General features: G+C 64.6%; 2 protein-coding genes across 4 annotated transcripts; one reads left to right on the top strand and one right to left on the bottom strand.

Annotated features, from left to right (window-relative positions):
- Nucleotides 1–6,942: 6,942 nt before the first annotated feature.
- Nucleotides 6,943–13,909, bottom strand: CRELD2 (cysteine rich with EGF like domains 2). The gene is made up of 10 exons (XM_070790614.1): nucleotides 13,638–13,909; nucleotides 12,941–13,023; nucleotides 12,330–12,440; nucleotides 11,962–12,053; nucleotides 11,315–11,491; nucleotides 10,152–10,247; nucleotides 9,240–9,323; nucleotides 8,335–8,430; nucleotides 7,906–8,052; nucleotides 6,943–7,196 (listed from the first exon to the last, which is right to left on the bottom strand). The coding sequence occupies exons 1-10, from the start codon at nucleotides 13,755–13,757 to the stop codon at nucleotides 7,147–7,149; spliced, it is 1,056 nt and encodes a 351-aa protein (XP_070646715.1). The 5' UTR covers nucleotides 13,758–13,909; the 3' UTR covers nucleotides 6,943–7,146.
- A 214-nt stretch (nucleotides 13,910–14,123) lies between these two features.
- Nucleotides 14,124–23,096, top strand: ALG12 (ALG12 alpha-1,6-mannosyltransferase). 3 transcript variants are annotated; one of them, XM_070790611.1, is made up of 10 exons: nucleotides 14,124–14,278; nucleotides 17,897–18,232; nucleotides 18,297–18,429; nucleotides 19,678–19,851; nucleotides 20,216–20,410; nucleotides 20,812–20,915; nucleotides 21,438–21,661; nucleotides 22,056–22,225; nucleotides 22,308–22,383; nucleotides 22,474–23,096. In XM_070790611.1, the coding sequence occupies exons 2-10, from the start codon at nucleotides 18,065–18,067 to the stop codon at nucleotides 22,703–22,705; spliced, it is 1,476 nt and encodes a 491-aa protein (XP_070646712.1). In that variant the 5' UTR covers nucleotides 14,124–14,278; nucleotides 17,897–18,064; the 3' UTR covers nucleotides 22,706–23,096. The 3 variants fall into 3 exon arrangements, with proteins under 3 accessions (XP_070646712.1, XP_070646714.1, XP_070646713.1); XM_070790612.1 differs by lacking the exon at nucleotides 14,124–14,278 and adding an exon at nucleotides 14,686–14,888; XM_070790613.1 differs by lacking the exon at nucleotides 19,678–19,851.
- The last annotated feature ends 1,002 nt before the right edge of the window (nucleotides 23,097–24,098 follow it).

Below are 24,098 nucleotides of genomic sequence, written 5' to 3'. Positions count from 1 at the left end.
CCCGCCCCGCCGGCCCTCTTGCTCCGCGAGGGGGAACTCTGGGGGCCGCGGTCAACCGTCCCGGCGGCGGGGCTGGGCGAGGGTGGGGGGCGCGGAGGGGAGCTGGCACCTTCTAGGGGCTCCCACGCGTCCCCGTCGCGGGCCCAGACACTGCGGCCCACTGGCCGGCCCTCGGAGGGCGGGGCCGGCGGACTGCGTCCAGGGAGCCTGCGGCCTGGGGGGCGCTGCTGTGGACCCGGCTGGGAGCCCTCTGGGCCTTCAGGGGAGAATGGGGCAAGGGGTCAGATAACTTTTCCCGCCGTCCCCCGTTCATTTTCGGGGACAGGCCTGGACGCAGGGCCTCCCTCCGCGGAGCCCTGCCTTGGAGCAGACCCCCGACGCCCCTTGGCTGCAGGGATGTGGGTGCAGAAAGACCCTGCTGCTGACGCCGTTCGGTGGCTCAGCTGCCAGGATGGCCAGGCTGGACGGAGCGTGGCCGGTGCGAGTGGCCCGGGCCAGCCCCGATGATGTCACTTGGAAACGTCTCTCTGGAAGGGCTTTTCTGCGCACAGCTGGGAGGAGGGGTCTCTGAAGAGGGGGGCGTCCAGTCAGGTGGGGCTGACCCTCTGGCGGTGCGGCGCCAGCCGGCCTGACGTCCGGGATGATCCCAGCCACAGGGAAGGCTTTGAGGACTCTGGGCTAGGAGGGGGCTTGTGGCCCGAAAGCCAGGCTGACCCACAGAGGCCCAAGGCTGGTCCCGCCCAACCCCAGAACCCAGCAACTGCCCCCAGGGCGGCCCCCAGGCCGAGGCCTTCTATGCCATCTCTGCCCGCCCCCGCGCTGCCCCGGTGCCCCCTCTCCAGGCCCGTCAGGCCGGCGGTGGACATGCTGAGGGTGACGGCACTACCGCGTCCTGACCCGGGTCATCCCACTTCACAGCCATCCTGTCCCACGTGGCGGCCCAGAGCCCCAGCCCCTCCCAGGCCTGCCTGTCTGCACAGCCAGGCACCCACGGGCGGGGCTGAAAAGCAGAGGCCAGGAGAGCGCGGCAGGACCCCGGGGCCCGGTCTGGGGAGGCAGATTTGTGAGCCCATTGGTGGCTGAGGAGGCCCCGAGGCAGCCCCGAGGCAGCGCCCCCAGCGGGGGACAGTGAGGGAGGGTCACCCACAGAGGGCAGCCCTGGGCCAGAGCACCTCTCAGGGCCCGCAGGGTCGGGGAGGGGCGCCCCCTTCCACCGTGAGCCCCCACAGGGGAGAACGGGCGTGCAAGATCCGAGCTGGTGCCAGGGTTCGGGGCCTGGCGCTCCGGGGTGGGAAGGAACGAACGGCCTGCACCAGGCTGCTTGGACTTGGCCCTGCGCCCCTAGAGCCCTGACCTCGGCCAGAGGTCACCTGGCCACCGCCATGCTCCTTCCCCAGGCAGAGTCCAGAGAGGTTCGGGGCCCAGCGCCCTCGCCGCAGCTTGGACACCTCTCAAGAGCCATCTGACTCACCCTCCCTGGGGGTCAGCTGAGGACCCGCGGCTCCTCTGGGAACCAACTCGGAGGGGCGGGGCCGGGCCGGAGGGGCGGTGCTAGAAGGCCCGCCCCCCGCCGCCGCGGGGCGCAGTCTGGTCTCCGCGGTCGCTGGTGCCCTGGAGGGGCTGCGTAGCTGCGCGGGGTCCGACCATCTAGAGTGCAGGGCGGGGGTGTCGTGGGCTGGCGCTCTGGAAAAAGACGGTGGCGGAGGAAGGGCCAACTCCCAGGAGGGCAGAGCCCCCAGCCAGGCACCGCTCGAGGGAGTGGGCCCTCGGTGACCCGCAAGGCCCCCACCCCTGGCCACGCCTCCACCGGGCACCCCTTGAAGATGTGAGCCCTGCCGTCGGGACCTGCCCACCTTCCTCCTGGGCCCAGGTGGTGACGTCACCTGGAGGGGACATGCTGGCCTCCAGCAGAGCCTCAGGGCCCAGCAGCAGGTTCCAGACAGGCGAGGGGAGCCCCCGGAGAGCAGTGCCTTTCCCCAGGCCCAGAGTGCACCCCCAGTAGGCACGCAGTCATAGCGCTGGGGGCCAGGAAGAGGCTGGCAGAGCTGATATGTGGCCGGGGCTGAAAGGCTGGGGCCAACGTGGGCATGGAGCTGCGGCAGGTCTGCCGGGGCTCCCACCACCCTGCTGCCGGTGGAGAGGCCGTCCCAGGACCAGTGGTGAGGGAGTGAGGGCGCCTGGCTGTGGGGCAAGTGTGTGCAGCTCTCAGGAGCGCCAGGGCTGGAGCCAGGCCAAGGCCTGAAGCACCTGAGGTTGTAGTTAACAGAACCCAGTGTTCCCGGGACTGGCCTGGCAGGAGAAACCAAGGATGCGTGCCCAGGGCCCTGTGAAAGGCCATGACCCCTCGCCTGGTTCCCAGACCTGAGGCTTCAGACCCAGGGCCCACCTAACAGCAGGCGGGTCCCCGGGGACCTCCCCGGGACCCCCAGCTGAGTGTGGCAGGGAGGAGAGACACCATGCATCTGAGGACCACCGGCCACAGTCACAGCGGGTCCTGGAGGCCCAGAGCATCCTCGTGGCTCCTCTGTTGAGTGGGGGGCTCACGGGAGCCCAGAAACAAGCAGGCTCTCAGCCACGGTCTGCACGTGGACCCCGTGGGCATATCGCAGGCCCAGAATAGACAGGGAGCAGACAGACTTAGTGGCCAGGAACATCACTGCCTTGGCCACCGTTACGGACAAGCCCAGGGGAAGCCTCTGCAAGTGCCCCCACCCAAGATTGCAAGTCAAACGCAACACCCAGGGGTGATTGGTGGAGCATTTGAAGCCCAGAATATTCAGGGTGGTGGTCCCACCAGGTCTCTACTTAATGCTGCCAATCTGACGATGGAAAAGGCAGGGATGGATCCCAGGGTGTGGACAGCTGCAAAAGGCCCGCCTTGGCCAGACGTGGTGTTTTCACTCAATTTGCTCAAGTCCGCGTCTACAGCCACAGGTGTGCAGTGGCCAGGGGTGGGGCACGCTCTCCTGCAGCCCCATCGGAAGGGTGGTCAGAAGCAGAGTAGGTCACCGGGAGCGAACACGCGGCCCCTCAGGGTACCAGGCCTCTCCAGCCCACAGTCACCTGGACCAGCCACCCCCCCACATCAGCAGCCCTGTGCTGACCAGGCCAGGTGACCAGAGAGTGCGGAGCGCACCATGGCCTTTGCAGGACGCATGCACTCTAGGCAGAGACAGGCCCTATGCAGGTGCAGGGTCAGGCCCCCCGAAGCAAGGAGCGCACCACCACAAAGGAAGGGGGATGCACAGGCCTGGGCCTGCGGGCGCTGAGCTGCACGTCCGGCTTAGGCTCTGCTTCAGGACCCAGGGGCTTCCGCTGTGGCTCCGCTGGGAAAAAATCCGCCCACAATGCAGGAGACCTGGGTTGGGAAGATCCCCTGGAGAAGGGAAAGGCTACCCACTCCTGTATTCTGGCCTGGAGAATTCCATGCACAGAGGAGCCTGGTGGGCTACAGTCCATGGGGTCATCAAGAGTCGGACACGACTGAGCGACTTTCACTCCCTTGCTCAGGACCCAGGGCCAGTCAGCCCCCAGATGGACAGGGCACGGAGCAGGAGGGTGTGGTGTCCCTGCCCTGAGTTCAGGGGGCCCTGGGGGGGGGGGAAGGGGAGGTCCTCCGGGGGACCTTGAGGGCAGGAAGGGGCCGTCTGCAGGCTGTGGCTCCGCTGGGGAGAGGGGTACCCAGCCATGGCTCCCCCGGGGCCGACATGTGGGGTGTCCTGGACCCCTGGGGGTGTCGAGCAGCATCGCCGGTCTCTACCCACTCGAGCCGGGAGCTCCCTCACCTCTGTGAGAAGTGTCTCCAAACAGTCCACGTGCTGCCCCCATGCAGACCCATCAGATAGAAGGACGCACTTTGCAGCAAAGCCAGGGCGGGTGGCCGGGACCGTGGCTGCATGCTTCCAGAAGCATCTGCCCATGTGGCGCGTGCTGGCCTGCTGAAGGCCGCCTGGGAGGGAGGCAGCCCAGGACTGCGTGTGGTGCGGGGACCCCAGGGACTTGCCCGGGCTAAGGCCCAGAGGTTGGTGGGCGCAGCCCCAGGGGTCTGAGATCCGGCCCACAGAGCCTGATCATGGCTCCCCCGAGGCTCCCGGCCTCCTGCAGGGCCCAGCGGGCAAGCGAACGTGCCCCCGGGTCCTTGAGCCTGACTGGACGGAGGGCAGGTTGTCCGGCTCAGAGGCAGGGAGGGGGCGCTGCCCGCCGTGGCCCTGAGGAGGAGGAGGCGGGGTCTCTGATGGGGTCTGGGGGCGCTGTGGCTCCCTGCCCTGTCAGCCTGTCCTGGGGCAGTACCAGGCCATAGGAGGCACGGTCCTTCACTGGAAGGGTCACCCCGATGGCCGCGCCCGGGGCTCTCGGGACCCCCGAGGCCTCAGCGTGAGGACAGCCTGTCCCCAGACTCCGCCCAGGGCGGCCCCCACCCGGCGGCCCAGGCAGACTGCTCTGGAGGTGGTCCCGCAGCGCCCCCTGCTGGCCATGCCCTCCCCTCGGCCCCAGGCGCAGGGGCTGATCCACCGGCCCGGCCCGACTGTCCCCGGCCTCACGGGAGCAGCGGCCACAGGGTTCAGGCAGGAGCCACCGCCAGGCCGCCCCGGTGACCGGCGGAGCCAGGCCCTCTGGGAGGCCAGCACCGTTCGGCCCCCCAGTGCCGACGTCCTCACAGCTTGCGTGCGGGCAGCGCGGGCACCCTGAGCTCCCGGCCTGTTCCGAGGAGGCCCTGCTCGGGGAGCGTCCACCTTCCCTCCCTGGTCGCCTGTTGACCCCGGACCACTGGCCAGGCGGGAGACCCCCACTTGCCTGGCCCAGCACGCTCAGCTGGGACGTCCTCCCATTTACAGATGGAAAAACTGAGACGGGGTGTCCACCATTGACTCCAGACCTCAGCCTGTGGGGTCGGGTGGGGGCAAGAAGCCCTGCTGGGTGCAGAGACCCCCCCTGGGGCGTGTGGGGCTTCGGGAAGGGGCTGAGACTGCCCTCAGGGGGCCCGGGCCCTGGGGTGACCCAGCTCCAGTGAGGGGCTGACAGGGCAAGGAGCCACAGGGCCCCCGGACCCCCAACCTGAGCAGAGACCCAAGCAGATGGGGGAGCAGACCCCCATGTTCCCAGCACGAGAGACAGCAATGCGGAGGCCCTGGGCTGGGACCACGCCAGGCACAATGGAGGAGCCAGGTCTGCCTGGCGTGCTCTGCCCTAGTGGGGCAGGCGCAGTGAAGGGCTGGGGGCCTGACTGGGTGTCCCAGAGCAGACAGGTGAGGACTGATGGGTCCCCTGGGCTGTGGCCACAGCTGCTGCCAGCAGGGAGGCGCCCAGTTGGCCTCGTCCCTCCCCAGGCTACCCGGGCCCATTAGCATCCGGGAGGTGGTCTGGGGGGGGTGTGTGTGGCACCGCAGGAAGGCAGGGAGGGGATGGGGAGAGGACCCCCAGGCCCCACGGGCCAGCACAGTGGTCACAGGCGAGCCAGCTGTGGGGCTCAGGCTGGGGTGCAGCTTTTGAGTCCAAAGCTGTGGGGGCCCCCAGCCAGGGTCCACCTCCTACTGCTGGGTGACCAGTCCCCTCAGGATACCAGCTGGTGCCCCCTGCGGGAGGGGTCAAGGCAGTCGCCCAGCTGACCCCGCTGTGGGGGGGTGGTCGGGCCGCTAGGGCTGTGCGCGCCATCCCTCACAGTGAGGACAGGAACCATCAGGCTCCAGCTGGACACGGGGCGGCTCCCTGCTCGGCTCATGCACCTCCAGGGGGAGGCTTTGGCACCCAGGCCTGGGCCCTGTGCTGTGCAGGGACTGTCCACCCTGTAGACCTGCCGGCCCACAGCTGGCAAGGAGGCTTCTCTTCCCTCGGGAAGCCTTTGGATTGCCTCCTCCCCACAGCGCCCTAGGCTGGGGCCTTGCCCTCCCTCTCCTCCCCTGCCCACCCCCCCCCCCCCCCCACCGCAGCGCTCCAGGCCAGGGCCTACCCCCACCAACCCGCCAGCAGCTCTCTCAGTGCCCAGGCCCCACGCCCAGCTCTCAGGTTTGGTCCGTCCCCCCATGGGGCCCTCCTGGAACCTCACAATGCAGGCTATGTCCCCCCATCTCTGCCCCGCCGTGTGCTGCCCACCTGCATGGCCGTCACCCCACTTTTGTACTCAGTCCCTCGGCCTGCGTCACGTATCCATCTCCAAGAGGACCATGTGGCCCCCGGTTTTGCCCCCACCGTGCGTCTGGTGCTGGCCTCGCCCAGCCCACTGGACTCCTGCTCACCCCAAGGACTCGGGGAACCTGCCCTGGGCCTGGGACTGGAGGCTCCGCCTGACAGGAGCTGGGGGAGCCGGTAGAGCCAGCTGCAGGGCCCTACGGGTGGCCTTGGTGCTGTGTCCCTCTCTAGCAGGGCGCCCTGGGGTAGAGTCCTGATGCAGGCTACTCCAGCACCCAGGCGAGTGCCCAGCTGGGGCTAAGCGCCCGTGGGCAGCCAGGGCCACGGGGACCATCCTTGGGGCCAGGACTGAGGGAGAGGGTGACAGGTGGGAGTGAGGCCCGGGGCGGGGGCGCCGGGGGCCTGGGGGAGGGAGACCCCGTGGGCGGTCGTGGTCTTACCGCTGTGCAGACTGCGGAGCACAGGCTGGGCCTGGGGGAGGGAGACCCCGCGGGCAGCTGTGGTCTCATCGCTGCGTGGGCTGCGGAGCACCAGCCAGGCCTGGGGGTGCAGGGTGCCTCCTTCCTACATGAGGACCCGGCCCTGGGAGTTCCCCTCTGACTTCTTCCCACAGGGTCCCTAACTACACTCACTCTAGGGCCCTCGGGGGGCCCTGAACCCCCTGATCAACGTTCCACTGGTGCTCGCAAGCCTTTGGGGTGAGCAACAGGAACCACTGGGGGGCCTGCAGGCCTGGGGCTCCAGGACTGGGCAAACTCTATCCGAGAGCGTCCACATGTTTTTAACAAGACAAACCCACACCTGTTCTCTGCCTAATTACCTTCAGTGGCCAATTTTATTATAAAGAACAGTATCAAAATATACAAATCTGTTTAAGAACAACCAAGAAACACAGGTTTTGAAAGGTCCAGTGAGCACCGGCTGTTCCAGGAAGGAGTCCCCTGGAGCCAGCGGCCGGCACCGGACCGTCGGGACAACAGTCTGAATAAGTTAGGGGCGGTGTGGCCAACGCCGTGCTTGTCATAAATCTTCCCGGGAGGGGGGCTGCGTCGGACTTGCCTCTGTGGCTTCTGTCAGAAAACAGAGGTCACTGGGTAAAATCCTGGCACAAGGGGCCCCGCTGGAGCCGTGGCGGCTAGTGGACGGCCTGCCTGCAGCCATGGGGGCCCTGCCCAGCACATCGTGAGCCCTGGCACACGGGGCCGAGCGGAGCAGCCGCAGCCCCTCCTGGCCTTGCTCTCTGCTGCCCCCGGGCCCCCCATGGTCCTGCCGGGGCCTCAGCTCCTCCTGGAGGCCCAGCCACCGTCCCATGGCTGTCCCACATCCCTCAGGATGCATCTGGGACCGTCTTGGAAGAACTGCACCCCCATGGGACACCCGTGGACGTGACCTTGCTTGGAAATAGGGTCCCTGCCGGCGACTGAGGTCACTGGGGCGGGCCCTGAGCCCCCACCAGCAGAGGAAACTGTGGACACAGACTCCAGGGAGAAGGCCGTGAGATCACAGAGGCAGAGGCTGGAGGGACGCGGCTGCCCACCCAGGAACGCCAGGAGTGACCCCCCCAGAGCTGGGAAAGGCAGGAAGGATGCTCCCGACTGGCTTCAGGGGAGGCAGTCCCCAACACTGGAGCTCAGACGTCCCGCCTGCAGGGCTCTGGGGTTGAAGCCGCCAGGGCTGTGGTGCTCCCCCCGCCGCCCCCCGCCAGCCCAGGGCCACATGCGCGGACTTCCTGACTCGGGACCGGGGGGCAGGAGCAGAGGTGGCCGAGGTGTCACTCACCAGCCCCCGCCGGCCTGGTCTGCACACAGGTGTCCTCGGCCTCCTCGAAGCCGTCGGGGCAGACGCAGACGAAGCTCCCAGGCGTGTTGTAGCAGTTCTCGTTGTCCCTCAGGCAGGGCTTCTCCGCCAGCGAGCACTCGTCGATGTCTAAATGAGAACACTCCACTGCACAGGTGACCTCACTGGGCAGAGAGGCCCAGCAGGGGTCGAGGGGTTCGCGGGGGCGGGGGGGGTTCACGCGTGCACAGAGGCGGAGACGGGACGTGCAGTGGACAAAGGAGGGAGGGGCTCAGCAGGAGCACCAGGCGGTCGTTTGGGGAGGGGACAGGCAGAGGTGTGAGGGCAGGAGCTGCGTGCCTCCCCGGGGCCCCACCCACACTGGCACGTGGCCCCCGGGAAGGCCCCGGTGGAGCACGTGCAGCCGCTGACCTTCACACTGGCCGCTCTCCTTGCTGTAGCCGGCAATGCACTCTCTACACTGGGCGGGGCCCTTCCCCGTGCAGCCCATGCAGGTAGGGTCACATTCTGCAACGAGGGGAGAGGGTGACGCCGTGAAAGCCTTGTCCTGCAGGAGCCGCGCACAGGGCGGAGGAGGGCCTGCCACGCGCGGGGCGGAGGAGGGCCTGTGGCCGGGAGAGCCGGTGTCCCCATCCTGTGAGGGGTGGACCCCCGTGCTGCCCCGGCAGACGGCCTGCGCTCCTGACGCTGCTGGGGCACAACATGCCCCAGCACGTCACACACGGAGCTGCGTGTCCGTGGAGCATGAGACAGGACGCCGCGGGGGCTGTGAGCCACATGGACCGCTGCTGGGCGAGGAAGGGGCACCGCCTCTGGGGCGGGCGGCCCAACTTGGAGGCTGATGCAGGGAAAGTGAGGAGCGGCGTGAAAAGCTCCACCTAAAGGGCTCTCCAAGTCTAACTGGAGAACACGCACGGCTGAAATATTCAACCACGTGGGCTGCTGAAGACCAGACATCAGCACGCTCCTAAGGACACGACGCAGAGAAATGCGATGGACACACGCGGGCACGGTGTCGTTGAGGGAGAATCGAACAGGGGACAAGGCACCGCGTCCGGTCAGTGCCGCGCCGACCCCAGGGCTGTCCTGCCAGCAGGCGCTGCCCCCCCTTTCCCCTGAAGTTCTGACGGTCGGAAGCGGCCGGCGCTCGTGCTGCCACCTTAAGCTTTTTAAGCGGGCAGCGCGGGCAGGGGCCACGCAGACAAACTACAAGCGCCTGGGGAGCTGGCAGGACGGGAGGCCAGGGCGGGCGGGGGCACGGACAGGGGCAGGACAGACCGGGGCGGGGGGAGGCCAGGGCAGCGGGCGGCGCTCACCCTCGCACACGAAGGAGCCGTTGATGTTCTCGCAGTACTGCGTGTCCTCACAGGGTGGCGGCTCCGCCGCACACTCATCCACGTCTGGAAACAACAGCACCGCTGAGGGGTGGCCCTGACCCGACCCCGGCGGCCAAGAGCCCCTCGCCTGGGGACGCGTGGACGGCCGACCTATGGGGCCTCTGTGCGCAGCGGGCACAGCGCAGCAGCTGAGCATGAGTCCCTCTTCAGGGCCGGGGAGGGCACCACACCCCACTCAGTCTGGGACCTGAGGCAGGAGGCCTGCCAGCCGTGAGGCTGAAACCAAGCCCGGGGCAGGACCCCCCAGGAGCAGCCGGGCAGCGCAGGGACCCCCCCCACGCCCCCAAGGAGCAGCCCTGGGCATCACAGGACCCCCCAGGAGCAGCCGGGCAGCGCAGCACACCCCCCCAGGCCCTGAGACGCTGCGGACGGGGCTGCAGTCCAAGCAAGGCCTGAGGGTGGGCGGCAGGTGGTGGGAGGCCAGGCCCTGGTCAGGGGCCTCCCGAGCACGGGACTGCACCGTCACTGCACTCAGAGGCCGCCACCTCCCGGCAGCGTCGCCTTGCCAGCCCTGCAGTGCCCAAGGGGACGTGACTGGGCCTGGGTCAGGCTCCCCTCCTGAGCCAACAGGACCCCCAAGGCCACAGACAGCAAGGCCGCGGCCACCCTCCCAGCCCGGGGTCGAGGCTGCAGTGGGTTCCAAGTGGCCGCCTGCGAAGCCAGCCTCCACCTGTGACCCCTTAAAGCACGACCAGGGACATCAGTCTCCCCCCGCACATCCGCAGCAGGCAGAGTGTGGCGTGTCCTAGGGGTGGCTGGGCCGGCAGAGCCTGCGGAGGGCGGGGGGTTCGGGGTGGGGGCACGGAGGGGAGGGCCGCCCGCCAGCCTCACCCACGCAGGCGTCGTCCTGGCGCACCCAGCCCACTTCGCACTGGCCGCAGTCCCTGTTGGTGGGGCCCACGCACGTCTTACACGCCTCATCACAGGCTGCAAGGCAGAGGCAGGCGCGTCTCAGGAGCAAACTCAATGCAAAAGTTGTCTGGGGCTTAGAAACTGACATTTGTTAGGGTGAAAACAAGCAAAAATCCCACAAAGACTGACTCAATAACAGAAAAATATACTCGTGTAACTCACAACACTGGACTTAATGAGAAAAGACAACACATGGGGATTTTCACGCCCAGTGGTGATAAAATTCTCGCAAACGAGGACTCAGAGGAGCTGCTCGTAAGCCTGGAGCCCAGACCCGCCTTGGTGTGCATGCTGCCCGCCAACACGCGTGGTCCTGCAGGGCCCGGGGTGGGTCTCGGGTGGGAACCGGGGTGGCTGACCTCACTCCGGGCAGGCCCGAGGGAGCAGCGTGGCCCCCAGACCTGACTGCCGGCGCCCGCCCCAGTCCTCCCCTGGGCAGTGACAGCCAAGGAGGAAACACACGTCTCCCATGGCCTGCTCCCTGGATTTACATGTCGCAAGACACCAGCCTGGGCTGATGCAGCCTCACGAGCGGGGCGTGGGCCTCCCCAGCTGCAAGGGTTGGTGTGTCCAGCCAGCTGAGAAGGCTCATCTGTGACCCCACAGGCACATCTGGGACTCAAGGAGGAGCCCAGGATGACGGCCAGGGCGCCTTCAGAGACCCTGGTGGGGGCCGCCCTTCCCACATCAGGGTAACCGAGGTGGCGTACTTTCCTCACGGAGACCCGGGGGCCACACTGCAGGGCCTCTGCTGTCCCATTCTTGGCCACAGCACTGGCCCCCCGGAGGTGCGCCGATGGACCCGGCCCCGAGCACCGCAGGGACAACCAGCCCGCCTCCGCTGGTGCCAAGCTTCCCGCTGGGGCAGCAGAGCTGCACAAGCCTCCAGGAGGCCACAGTGCCCGGGCCCAGTGTGGCTGTCGTGGATTGACAATGCCATGCTGCCCATCCAGGAGGCTGTCGGGGGTCATCACTTCACGCTTCCCTCCATGGCTTGTTCAGGGACAGGAAATGGGACTGTCCCCAGCCCCCCCACTCCGCTGTCGCAGTACCCACTCCCAGCCTGCGGGCACTGCCAGTACCTGAGCAGATGCTGTGCGTCTCACTCGTCGGCGAGCGGAAGTAGCCGTCCATGCAGTCGGTGCACAGCGGCCCCTGGTAGCCCAGGTGGCACTGGCACGACCCGTCGCCCTCTCGGGTGCCGTCTCCGACGCAGTGGCCGTTCCCGCTGCAGGGCCGCTCAGACCCGCCCTGGCACGCTGGGGACATGAGCTGCTCAGAGGGCGTCTGGGAGCAGAGGGGGCCCCGGGGAACCCCACCATCCATCAGCTCAGCTCCAAGTCCCGCTGCAACCCAGGCCCGCGGTGTCCCTTCTCCAGGATGCACGGGCGCCGGCCTCACCAGGGACATGGGGCCAAGGAGGAGGTGGCACACACCAGCAGGATGGCAGGAGGGCTGGGGCAGGGTCTGAGCGCCAAGATCATGCCCTCCGCCCAGGTGATCGACCTGAATGTGTCAGTGATGCCTGCATGGGTCCCTGAAGGCTGGACACCCCAGCCTCCCGCACAGGAGGCCGTGGGCCTCCTCACGCTCAGTGGGCAGCGCCAGGCCGTGCGTTACGACAAACCCAGGGATGAGCTGGGAGTACACCCAGGCCCGTGGGAGCCCCCGCCCTTGGAGCCACGACAGGACGACGCGGACACTCGAGAGTCCCCAAGGAAAGACATACCCAGGCAGTCTGGCCCGTAAGTCCCCGGAGAACAACAAGCTTTCAGTGTCTGCACACAAAACCATTCAAATAAGTCGGGGTGCTTCTTCTTCCTAAGGATGTAAACAGTATCCACTGAATCTCACGTGGCGGATTTCCTCAAAACAAAACCACAGTTGAATGTAAGGCACTTCTGAGCATCGTGGGACCCGGGAAACGAGGGCCTGTGGCCACCGGACTCTCCCAGCTAACTCCCTCGTCAGGATCGCTGCACTTTGGTGGAACAGGATGGGAATGCGGGTGAGGAAGAAATCAGGTGTGTGGAATCCCTGCTGTCTCTGGCACGTTTTGAACCCCAGGCGCGGGGGCACCGGGCCCCAAGCACTCACAGCCGCAGCCACCAGGCCTCCAGGAGCTCCTCCTGCTCCTCCAGCAGCTGGTTGCACTCGAAGTCGCTGGCCTCACACAGGCCCTCCACGATCTCCAGCAGGCGGACTTCGCTGAAACACAGGGCCAGCAGCACCGTGAGAGGGGGCGCGAGGCACCTCAGGGGTCAGCATCCATGGTCCAGGGATGCCTGGAGGCCCCCTGCTGCCGGGGCGCAGCCACGCTGGTGTTCAGTGAGAACGGACCCGCGACAAACACCCAGCTGGGGCCGGGAGGCATCACTGCCAGGCAGAGAGCTAAACGCAGAGGGTGCGGTGGTCGGGGAGGCCTGTTCATCCTCAGGGAGAACATCAAGTGTGGGGTCCACCCCGGGAAGCCCGGCAATGGGCTAGAGCTCTGGGTGGGGGCGGGGCCCGCCCCACCTGTGTTTTGAAAAGACCCCTGTGTCTGCCCCTTGGAGGGCGAGGTGACAGCCAGGGGCCAGAGGCCCACACGCCAGTCCCAGGCAAGGACAGGTGACTGTGCCCAAGGGACCCTCTGTGTCTGCAGACACTCCCAGGGACACGTCAGGCCCCAAAGGAGGGTGCTGGGCCAGTCAGAGTAGGGTGCCCACCTGAATTCATACTTGGACAGCGTCTTCTCCTCCCAAGCCGTGTTCCCACCACCAAAGTTCTTCTTTGCCGTGTCCACCATTCCCTGTGTGGAGAGGGCCGCACAGGGTCAGCCCTGCTGCCTCACACTTGTCCATGGAGGGGTGAGCCAGGCTGTGGTGGGGTGACCACAGTCCATGGTGGGGTGAGCCAGTCCATGGGGGCTGACCCAGTCCATGGGGGGCGACCCAGTCCATGGTGGGGTGACCCAGTCTATGGTGAGGTGACCCAGTCCCTGGGGGGTGACTCGGTCCATGGGGGGTGACCACAGTCCATGGTGGGGTGAATCAGTCCATGGGGGGCGACCCAGTCCATGGTGGGGTGACCCAGTCCATGAGGGTGACCCAGTCCACGGTGGGGACCCCGTCCATGATGGGGTGATCCAGTCCATGGGGGTGACCCAGTCCATGTGGGTTGATCCAGGCCACGGTGGGGTGACCCAGTCCAGGTGGGGTGACCCAGTCCAGGTGGGGTGATACAGTCCATGATGGGGTGACCCAGGCCACAGCGGGGTGACCATAGGCCACAGTAAGTGACCACAGGCCATAGGGGGCGACCCAGTCCACGGCAGGGTGATCGCAGGCCCACGGTGGGGTAATTCTGGGCCATGGCGGGGAGACCCCGTCCCCCGCCCCCGTCCCCGCGGAGTGACCGGCCCACCTGGTTGAACTTGTCCACCAGCTCCCGGCAGCGCTTGCAGGGCGTCGGCTTCTTGGTGGCCTCGCCGGTCGGCAGCAGCAGCAGCAGCAGCCCCAGCACGGCCGGGGCCGGCGGGCGCATGGCGGGCCGAAGCGGACGGCGCCACGGGATCGCGGCCGCGCGGACACGGGCCGAAGTCCAGCGGGAACCGGCCGAGCACTACCGCCTCCGGCCGCCTACCGGCTCCGAAGCGCCGGCCGTTCCCGGGGATACTCGGCGGAGCCGGCTGGAGCCCCGCCCCACGCCAGCCCTCGCGCGGCGACTGGCCGTCTAGGCCCGCCCCGCCCCCCGTGCGGCCCAATCCGGGCTCGCCACGAGCGGCTACCAATAGGAAGGCCCCGGGTCAGCGTCCCGCCGGGAGGCCGGGCGTGGGGGGCGTGGAGGCCAGGGCCCGCCCCTTGCGCCCGCCTCTCCCGCGCGTCGCCCGGCGCGGCCATCTTTACTCCGGGCAGCGAGGGCGTCCGCGACGGCGGCAGAGCCTCAGCGGCCATGTTAGGTTCGGGGAAGGGCGTCGCCGAAGCTCTTGGTTTCCGCCGCCCGACTTCCGGCCGCGGGCAGCCCAGGCGCGAGCGCTTCGAGGGACCGCGTAGTGGGCTGGCGAGGTCAGCGCGCGCGGCTGGGGCTCGGGGCGGGCTGAGGGGACCTCGGGCTGGCGCCGTCGCGGGGCTCCTTGGGCCTCACCGTGCGCGTGCACGCGGGACGACCGCCACGCTCCTCACCTGGGGCCAGCCGCGTCACCTGGGGCCTGAGGAGTGTGTCTGGGGACCCAGGAGTCTGCATTCCCCGTCCCCCGTGCCCGAGGCCGTTGGCGCCGAAACCCGTGGTTTAAGTCAGGAGAAGGAACGTGGACATTACCTGGTCTCTTTAGGACAGAACTGCCAGAAGGAAGAAGCACAAGACAGTTTTCTCTGGCCTGATCTCTGCCAGCGCAGGTGCATCTGTTCACGGTCTCGGCCCAGTGGGGCTCACTGTGGTTTGTGTACTTGCTCATGCCCTGTGTGTCTCCTCCTGGTCCCGGGTGGGCATGCAGGGTGCTGCTAGTGCCTTCCAGAATAAGCTGCTTTGCTCTCGTCCATCAGCAGAGAGCACCCTCGTCTGGGGGAGAAGCCCCTAGGGCCTGGAGCAGGGCTGGTAATGTAGCTTTCACCCCACAGCTCCTGTGACCCCATGAACTGTAGCCCACCAGGCTCCTCTGTCCATGGGATTCTCCAGGTAAGAAAACTGGAGTGGGTTGCCATTTCCTTCTCTAGGGATCTTCCCAACGCAGGGATCGAACCCAGGTCTCCTGCATAGCAGGAGGATTCTCTACCATCTGAGCCACCGGGGAAGCCCCCTGAGATGTCAGGAGTGCGCTGCGGGCAGGGCCGTGGAGTGGGGTCTGCAGGGATGAGCCTGGAACAGCTGTGAGCCCCACTCCTGCCAAGTGGCACACGTGCAGCTAATCCCAGCACTCGGCTTCATACATGCTTCCTAGTTCTTGACAGTTTTTTAACCTCAGAGGAACAGAGAGCAGCATATGAATGTTCTGTGGTCTGCTCGGCGTCATTGGAAATTAAAGCATTAATGTGTCTTTAATGGAAACGTCTGCCTTGGAAACGAACAGAGATCATTCTGTCGTTTTTTGAGGTTGCACCCAAGTACTGCATTTAGAACTCTTTTGTTGACTATGAGGGCTACTCCATCTCTTTTAAGAGATTCTTGCCCACACTAGTAGATATAATGGTCATCTGAGTTAAATCCACCCATTTCCATTCGCAGGAATCAGTTCACTGATTCCTAAAATGACGTTCACTCTTGCCATCTCCTGTTTGACCACTTTCAATTTACCTTGATTCATGGACCTAACATTCCAGGTTCCTATGCAATACTGTTCTTTACAGCATTGGACTTTACTTCCATCACCAGTGACATCCACAACTGGGTGTTGGATCATAGAAAAAGCAAGAGTTCCAGAAAAATATCCACTTCTGCTTTACTGACTATGCCAAAACCTTGACTGTGTGGATCACCACAAACTGTGGAAAATTCTGAAAGAGATGGGAATACCAGACCACCTGACCTGCCTCCTGAGAAATCTGTATGCAGGTCAAGAAGCAACAGTTAGAACGGGACATGGAACAACAGACTGGTTCCAAATTGGGAAAGGAATACGTCAAGGCTGTATACTGTCACCGTGCTTATTTAACTTATATGCAGAGTACATCATGAGAAATGCCAGGCTGGATGAAGCACAGGCTGGAATCAAGACTGCTGGGAGGAACATCAGTAACCTCAGATATGCAGATGACACCACCCTTATGGCAGAAAGCAAACAGTAACTAAAGAGCCTCTTGATGAAAGTGAAAGAGGAGAGTGAAAAAACTGGTTTAGAACTCAACATTGAAAAAAATAAGATCATGGCATCCGGTCCCATCACTTCATGCCAAATAGATGGGGAAACAATGGAAACAGTGACAGACTTTATTTTCTTGGACTCCAGAATCACTGCACATGGTGATTGCAACCATAAAATTAAAAGACACTTGCTCCTTGGAAGAAAAGCTGTGACCAACCTAGATAGCATATTAAAAAGCAGAGACATTACGTTGCCAACAAAGGTCCGTCTAGTCAAAGCTATGGTTTTTCCAGTAGTCATGTATGGATGTGAGAGTTGGATTATAAAGAAAGCTGAGTGCCAAACAATTGATGCTTTGAACTGTGGAGCTGGAGAAGACTCTTGAGAGTCCCTTGGACTGCAAGGAGATCCAACCAGTCCATCTTAAAGGAGATCAATCAGTCCTGAATATTCATTGGAAGAACTGTTGCTGAAGCTGAAACTCCAATACTTTGGGCACCTGATGTGACGAACTGACTCACTAGAAAAGACCCTGATGCTGGGAAAGATTGATGGTGGGAGGAGAAGGGGACGACAGAGGATGAGATGGTTGGATGGTCTCACAGACTTGATGAATGTGAGTTTGAGTAAGCTCTGGAAGTTGGTGATGGATGGGGAGGCCTGGCGTGCTGCAGTTCATGAGGTGGCAAAGAGTCGGACACGACTGAGTGACTGAACTGAACTGAACGAAAATGTAAGCTGATGACGTCCACACTTAGTAGCGGTTATGAATTTGTTTTTCAAGTCGTCTGTTGAGCACCTGCTGAGCACCAGGTGGTGATGCAGCCGCGGGTCGTGATGGACAGGCCCCTCCTTGCTGAGGTTACAGTGGTGGGAAAACAGGAAAATCCCGCCCTTACAGTTTGGTAAGGGAACCAAGTTCTGTTACATCTCTCGGAACTGCGTTATTTGGTAATTCTGAATTATTAAAGCCCTCTTGACTCCCTTATTTCCCCCACCTCGCCACCACCGCCGTATGGAACAGGATTCCTCTTCCTCCTCCAGATTTTATTCAGTTGTGGATTCCCCACTTGCTGACTTAGGAGAGCAGAGACTTCATACATCTCCCTCTAACTAAAAAGCAGTTTTAACAAATGGCACTGTGGTTTTCTTCTTTCGCTTCTTGCTCTTCTGGTTTTAATCAAAGAAAAGCAAACGTGTTTTAAGACAAGCCACAAACAGGAAGAATTTGCTGTCTTCCCTCCCTCACCGAGTGGAAAGATGTAGGTCTTCCGTGAGTAGGAGCCTCCCGGATGCTCCGTGGTTTTCTCAGAATCTTCGTTCCGCGGGGTACCCCCAGAGTCCTGGTGTGTGGGCGCCTGCAGTGCAGGCATCTGTCTGCGCCTCCCCCCCCGCCCCCCGCCCAGGAACATGCTTGTTTTCTGCCGTCCACCGGTTTGTGCTCACGACCAGCGTGGTGCTTCCCGGGGCTCGGAGAGGCTCCCGGGCGAAGTTCAGGATGCAGAATCCACGCCCCGTCACACAGTCCTGGGGGCGCAGGTCTTCGCTGCCCCAATCCACTCTCATGGCTGCCGCTCTGCTGTGCTCTAGGTGTGCCCCCCCACCCTCCTGCTTCACAGCCCCAGCCTGTCTGCTCTGGCTACTGCCCTGGGGGCCGAGCCCAACGTGTTCCTGACTCTCCCGCCAGATCCTAGCTTTTCAGTCCTGCTGTGTCCAGGGCCGGCTGACCCGGGCCCCAGCTGCCCACACACTCAGCTTGGGCTCTGCAACTCGGGTCCTTCTTCCTGGACGAGTATGCACAGACAGCTGAAAGAGGAAGATGGTTAAACCGTGAAAGTTTTTAAGCGTGATTTTTTTTCAGTATCCTGTGTCGATGTGTTTCCAGGTTACAGAAGCTGCGGCGCTTCAGAGCGGCCCTGTTCCCGCCACGTGTCTCCCAGGTGTTGATTCCAGCGGAGTTTTCGAGCTTGGGAACGTGTGTCTCCATCCTTTGAAAACACTCAAGAGCTGTGGTGCTGGCGGTGGATGAAGGTCCCTGAGGCGGGCGCACAGAATGGCTGGGAGAAGGCCGTCGGGCCTGGGCGGGCAGCGCCAGCTCCTGGGGCTGCTGGTGGCGGTGGCCGCAGCCCACCTGGCTGCCTGCCCCTACACCAAGGTGGAGGAGAGCTTCAACCTGCAGGCCACGCACGACCTGCTCTACCACCGGTTGGACGTGGAGAAGGTGAGCTCGCCTGAGTGACGAGGGGCCCCGGCCTGGGCCCGGCTGACCCGCCCTCTCCCTGCAGTTTGACCACCTCGAGTTCCCCGGCGTGGTCCCCAGGACGTTCCTTGGGCCGCTGCTGATCGCCGCGCTCTCCAGCCCTGCCGTCTACACACTCTCGCTGTTGGAGACGTCCAAGTTCTACTCTCAGCTCGTAGGTGAGGGCTCCTTCGGGGGCGGGGTGGAGAGCAGCGGCGGCATCACACAGCTGCGGTCACCCGGTTAAGGGGCCCTCAGTGGGAGTGGCCACCTCCTGGAATCCCGGCCGTCTTGGCCACTTGGTAGGCAGTTCAGTGGGGGCAGCGCCCACCTCCCCAGGCGGTGCCTGTGTGACAGCGGGGGCTGGGCCCCTGTCCCTGAGCAGCCACAGCACAGCTCATGCTGGTTGGCGTGCATGGTCAGAGAGCTCCTGGGACCAGGCGGCTGTGCCTCGGGAAAGGGCGGATGAGGAAGCAGAGATCGGCCATCCACTCGCACGGGGGGCCAGGCAGCCTCGGCCGGGGGGCTGGGGCCACGTCTGAGCGTCAGGTCCCTGGTAAGTGTAACCCTGGAGGTGTCAGCCGGGTGACAGGGCCTCTGGGGTGCCGGCCCTCGCCCGCATGTGTCTGCCCTGCCCAGCCCAGCCTCGATGAGTGTCCCAGCCCTGCCCGGCGCCAACAGGCACGGAACAGCTCCAGGGTCGGGGTGCCAGCATCCAGGCCACCTGCTTCCCACGCCCAGCCCATTTGTTTGAGTTTCAGAAGTGTTTACTGTTAAATAAATAGTGTCACAGGACTCAAAGGTGGCCCACCATGCTCAAAAGGATTCGGTTACTAGCCAGTGAGACAGAAAATGCACAAATTCACCTAACTAGTTGCAGTAAAAACAACACACCGCTGCTTTAAATGGAACGTATTTAGTTTCGTTTTGCACGTCAGTTTTTACTGAAGTAGAGCCGATTCACAGCGCTGCGTTCACGCCGGATGCACCGGAGCTCAGTCTCGCGTGCGCGCCGCCTCTCCCCGCCTCTCCCGTCACGGCTCTCACACCTTGTTGCCGTCGCTCCCCGTGCTGCTGCACGGCGCGTCTTTGCGTCTTTGTTGACGTCTGTCACGCATGGCCCATGTGTCTGTTGATCGCAGACTCCTGAGCTGTCCCTCCCCGCTTCCGCTTTGGTAGCCAGAAGTGTGTGGCCTCGTGTGTGAGTGTTGTGCGTGCAGTGCTTTCGTGTCACATGGGATTCCACACACGAGTGACGCCACGTGGCATTCGCCCTTCTCCTGCACTTGACCTCTAGCATGATGACCTCTCGGTGCACCCGCTGCTGCACACGGCAGGGCTTCTCCGCAGCTGAGTGCCGTCGTGCTGTGTACACCGGCCCGCTTTTAGTACGGGATCCCCTGGGCACACGCACCCTCTCTGCTCAGTCAGGGCCGTCGTGGGACTCGGCGTGATTCTTGGACTCTGGACGCTACAAAAGGAAGTGAGGCGGCAGTTCGGGGCCACGGTGGCCGGCCTCTTCTGCTGGGTCACGGCCTCGCAGTTCCACCTGATGTTCTACTGCACACGGACGCTCCCCAATGTGCTGGCCCTGCCCGTGGGTGCGCCTGCCCTGCCCGGGTCCCCCAGGCTGGTGGGGGGCGGTCCATCCAAGTGTCTGTTGAAAGCTGCTGCCCACCAGGTGTCTCAGAAACGCAGGACAGGGAGGCCAGGAAGTGAGCGAGCTCTGTCCCTGTGCAGGGCTCTGGCTTGGCCTCGGGGAAGCTGGTGGGGTGAGGCCTCCCCAAGAGCAGCACCTGGAGGAGGAGCTGGTCCGCGGGGCTGGGAGGGGGCAGGGACCCCAGAGGGGCTGGGTGGGCGAGGCTCCGCAGGAGGTGGGGGTGGTGCGGATGCAGCCCGGGCGGGCAGTCTCAGGGCTCCCGTGCCCCTTGAGCAGAGAGTGACGCCACGCCCGCCCTCCCACAGTGCTGCTGGCCCTGGCGGCCTGGCTGCAGCAGAGGTGGGCGCGCTTCATCTGGCTCTCGGCCTTCGTCATCCTGGTCTTCAGGGCCGAGCTGAGCCTGCTCCTGGGCCTGGCGCTGCTGCTGCCGCTCTGCTGGCGGAAACTCTCGCTGACCCGGGCCCTGCGCTGCGCCGTGCCGGCCGGGATCCTCTGCTTGGGTGAGTGGGTCCGGGGGCTGGGCCGGTAGGGGGCTGTGCCCTCTTCGTTGGGGGCTTTCTCATCTCTGTTCCTCATTAAGTAGAATCCCCTGCACCTCCCATGGGGTTACAGAGTCCCAGTGCGGGTCTTCTGGCTCTGCTGCCCAAGCATCCCCCACTGGATCCCCTCCACAGGATCCCCGTCAGGGCCCCCTCTTCCTGTGCCTCGGCCAGGCTGGGCAGACGTGGGGGCACCTGCGTGTGGGGGCTGCTTTGGGGGAGGACCCAACACCTTAGCTCCTCCGAGGGACACTGCTGTGGCTCCTGGCTGCTCTGCTGATGGGGCCGTGTCTGGGGGGACCTCCACCTGTGACAGCTTCCGGGGTGGCCTGCGCTCTCCTGAGCTGCTCTTCCTTTCTCAGGACTGACGGTGGCCGTGGACTCCTATTTCTGGCGCTACCTCGTGTGGCCAGAAGGAAAGGTGCTCTGGTACAACACCGTCCTGAACAAGAGTTCCAACTGGGGCGTATCCTTCCGTTGGGGCAGAGCGAGGAACTGCTGTCTGCTGCACCTGCGCCTCAGGGAGCGTGGCGGCTGCTGTGGCGCCGGCACCAGCACTTCCTCCTCTGCAGGGCAGGTCTCCCTGGTCCTGAGTCTGTGCCCTGAGGAGACACCACTGAGCATCTTAGCCCAGCTTCTCCTCTGTCCTTGTACTCTTCTGATTTAGCGTTTTACTCTGGGTTCTTTAAAAGACATCCCCGAAGGGAACGGGCGCTGTGGGTGCCCAGTGTGCCCCCACCCGGGACAGGCTGTTTTCACAGTGAAAGATGGAGGGATGGTTCTGGGCAGTCCCACTCGCCATCTGCAGCTATGGCAGCCTGTGTGTGGGGTCACCGTCCCTGTGTGAGGGGTCACTGTCCCCGTGTGAGGGGTCACGCCGTGGCCCGAGCTGTGGGGTTCCTGGGTGCTGCGGGCGGGGTGCCATCAGGCTGGCAGGGGAGGGCGGGCTGCCACGGGGGTGCCCGCAGCCTCCTTAACCCACGCCCAGACCTCGCCGCTGCTCTGGTATTTCTACTCAGCGCTGCCGCGCGGCCTGGGCTGCAGCCTGCTCTTCGTGCCGCTGGGGGCGGTGGACAGGCGGGCCCTGGCGCTGCTGCTGCCCGCTCTGGGCTTCGTGGCCCTGTACTCGCTGCTGCCACACAAGGAGCTGCGCTTCATCATCTACACCTTCCCGCTGCTCAACGTCGTGGCTGCCAGGGGCTGTGCCCGCGTGTGAGTGCCGCCGGCCGCCTTGCGGGCTTGCCCGGGGCCATGAACTGGGTTGCAAAGGGCAGGGTGTCCAGGGTGACCGACAGGCTCAACTGGGCGCCCGGCCAGGGTCCGGTGCGGGGTCCAGCCTGAGTCTGCAGGGCCTGTGGCCGGCCTGTAGAGGCAGTGGGCGCTTGTCCGTGCTCTGCCCGGCACCAGGCAGCTTGGGACGTGCCTGAGGCCAGGCTCTGACCCAAGGGGTGACTCGGGACGCTTGAAGGGCTAACTCGGGCTTGACCTTGGTGCCTGGTGAGGTTTCCGCGTCTGTCGCATCCGCTGTGTGGTGACGGCTCGTGTAGGGACGTGGCAGCGGGCGGCTGTGCTCTTCATGGCGGTCCCCGGCTCTGCTCCCTCCCAGGCTGAACAGTTATAGGAAGTCCTGGCTGCACAGAGTGGGGTCCCTCCTAGTGCTGGGGCACCTCGTGGTGAACGCCGCGTACTCGGCCACGGGCCTGTACGTGTCCCACTTCAACTACCCTGGTGGCGTGGCGATGCAGAGGCTGCACCAGCTGGTGCCCGCCCGCACAGGTGGGTGCACGGCTCCGGGCCTGGGCGGTCTTGCCAGAGGCGCGGGCCCCCGGCGCTGACAGGGCTGGCCCGCTCTCCACAGATGTCGTTCTGCACATCGACGTGGCCGCTGCCCAGACGGGTGTGTCCCGCTTCCTGGAGATCAACAGTGCCTGGAGGTACGTCCTCCCTTTCGCGCGGGCTCCCGGGGGCGCTGGGTGCCAGAGGCCAGCGTGGGCCTGCAGAGCACGGCGTGCTCTCCTCCACAGATACGAGAAGACGGAAGACCTGCAGCCGGGCTCGGAGCGCATGCTGGCCTACACGCACCTGCTCATGGAGGCCGCTCCCGGGCCCCTGGCACTCTACCGAGACACGCACCGCGTCTTGGCCCGCGTCCCGGGCACCACCGGGCTGAGTGTGAACCTGAGCAGACTGCCTCCCTTTGACGTGAACCTGCAGACCAAGCTTGTGCTTCTGGAGCGGGTCCGCGGGCCTCCCTGAGGGGGTGGGGCCCCAGGGACGCAGGTGCCCGCCAGCTTCCGCCAGGCGAGCCGGGAACCGACAGGACAGCGGCTGCCCATCCCCGGCCGCGCCTGGGTCTCCGCGGCCGTGTTGCCTGCAGCCTGCGGTAATGAGGGCACTGGTGGGTACTGACCCTGCCCACCGTTCAGGCCATGGGCCTTGCCCTGAGGAGCTGCTCCAGGGCAGCAGGCGGTGGCCTCTCGGCGCCTGGCAGGGCCCCTGGGCGGTGGAAACCTGAAGGCCAGCATGTGCTGGGCGCACCCCCACTGTGCCTGGCCCTGCAGGGCAGGGCCTCCTCTGTGGTCACGGGCACGCCGTCTCTGTTTCAGAAGAGATCTTAGGAGATAAACATGTTCAGAAAGAATAAGAATGACATTGTACGTTGCCTTATCACTGATTCTCCGGCAGCTGGGAGACAGTCGTCCCTGGCTTTAAGTGAATCTGGTTCTTCCTGTTTCCTGAGCTGTGTCCACCGAGCTCCTGGCGTGTGTCCAGCCCCACCAGGCCCTGGTGAGGATGCGGAGAACTGCATGTGCTTTTCACATGTGTAAGAGCACTCTGCATATCCACACACATGCTACACGCCTGTGCAGAGACATGGACTCTCTGGGCACTCCAGAGTGAGTCGCCGACAGCCTGGCCTCCACCCCGAGCGCCTCAGTGCCCCAGGAAGTGCCGGGGGACTTCCCCACCTTCAGGGACTGCTCTTTGCGCTGAAGCTGACAGCCTGCGCACCCACTGACACGGAGGCCCCTCCCCTGCAGCGCCCCCTGGGGTCCTGCTGCAGCCGGTCCGTGGCGCCCCCACACCCACAACTGAAGCTCCCACTTCCCTGCGTGTGTCCCCCACGTGTGCTCCCTGTGCATGGATGCCGCTGGGCCTGGCTGGGCTGTGAACGGCCCAGTGGGCTGCCTTGGTGTCCAGCTGCAGCCTGGCCTGGGGTCCGGTCAGCTGTGCTGGCCCGGCCGCGTGCCCTGTCAAGAATCAGCTGCGTGGCTGCTTCCTGGCACCGGGTGTTCACCCAGGCTGCTCGGGTGTCTGTCCCACCCTGGAGGCAGCCGTTTTGAGGGCCCAGGCTCCTTGTGGCTGGGCTGGTTTTAGAGACCAAGATGCAGCTGCACAGTGTGCTCGCTGCTGTCCGCGTGCCCGTGTTTGTAAGCCTTTCTGCCGAGGCGGGGTATCAGGCACACCTGTGTGTGGACACGTGTGTACATGTGGACAAGCACAGGTGTAAGGAGTCACACGCCAGGCTGATACCACCAGCCCCACCCATCTCTGGGTGTCAGTGTACACTTGACCTTCGAGCAATGCAGGGGCAGGGTCGCCAACCCCCGCCCCCAGTCAGAAATCGCAGCTTCATCTTTGACTCCCC

This window comes from Bos indicus, chromosome 5 (assembly GCF_029378745.1).
Source record: "Bos indicus isolate NIAB-ARS_2022 breed Sahiwal x Tharparkar chromosome 5, NIAB-ARS_B.indTharparkar_mat_pri_1.0, whole genome shotgun sequence".
Taxonomy (NCBI): domain Eukaryota; kingdom Metazoa; phylum Chordata; class Mammalia; order Artiodactyla; family Bovidae; genus Bos; species Bos indicus.
Note: the sequence above shows the minus strand (reverse complement) of the source record. Positions and strands in the feature narration are given on the sequence as shown.

What these genes read in the sequence shown, in the direction of transcription:
- CRELD2 (XM_070790614.1), bottom strand. Translation starts at nt 13,757, where the DNA reads ATGCGCCCGCCGGCCCCGGCCGTGCTGGGGCTGCTGCTGCTGCTGCTG. An exon ending in CGGCTCCTTCGTGTGCGAGG is followed by an intron (nt 8,431 to 9,239) that starts GTGAGCGCCGCC and finishes CCCTCGTTGCAG; the next exon opens with AATGTGACCCTACCTGCATG. An exon ending in GGAGAGCGGCCAGTGTGAAG is followed by an intron (nt 8,053 to 8,334) that starts GTCAGCGGCTGC and finishes GTTCTCATTTAG; the next exon opens with ACATCGACGAGTGCTCGCTG.
- ALG12 (XM_070790611.1), top strand. Translation starts at nt 18,065, where the DNA reads ATGGCTGGGAGAAGGCCGTCGGGCCTGGGCGGGCAGCGCCAGCTCCTG. An exon ending in TGTGCTGGCCCTGCCCGTGG is followed by an intron (nt 19,852 to 20,215) that starts GTGCGCCTGCCC and finishes GCCCTCCCACAG; the next exon opens with TGCTGCTGGCCCTGGCGGCC. An exon ending in ACAAGAGTTCCAACTGGGGC is followed by an intron (nt 20,916 to 21,437) that starts GTATCCTTCCGT and finishes ACCCACGCCCAG; the next exon opens with ACCTCGCCGCTGCTCTGGTA.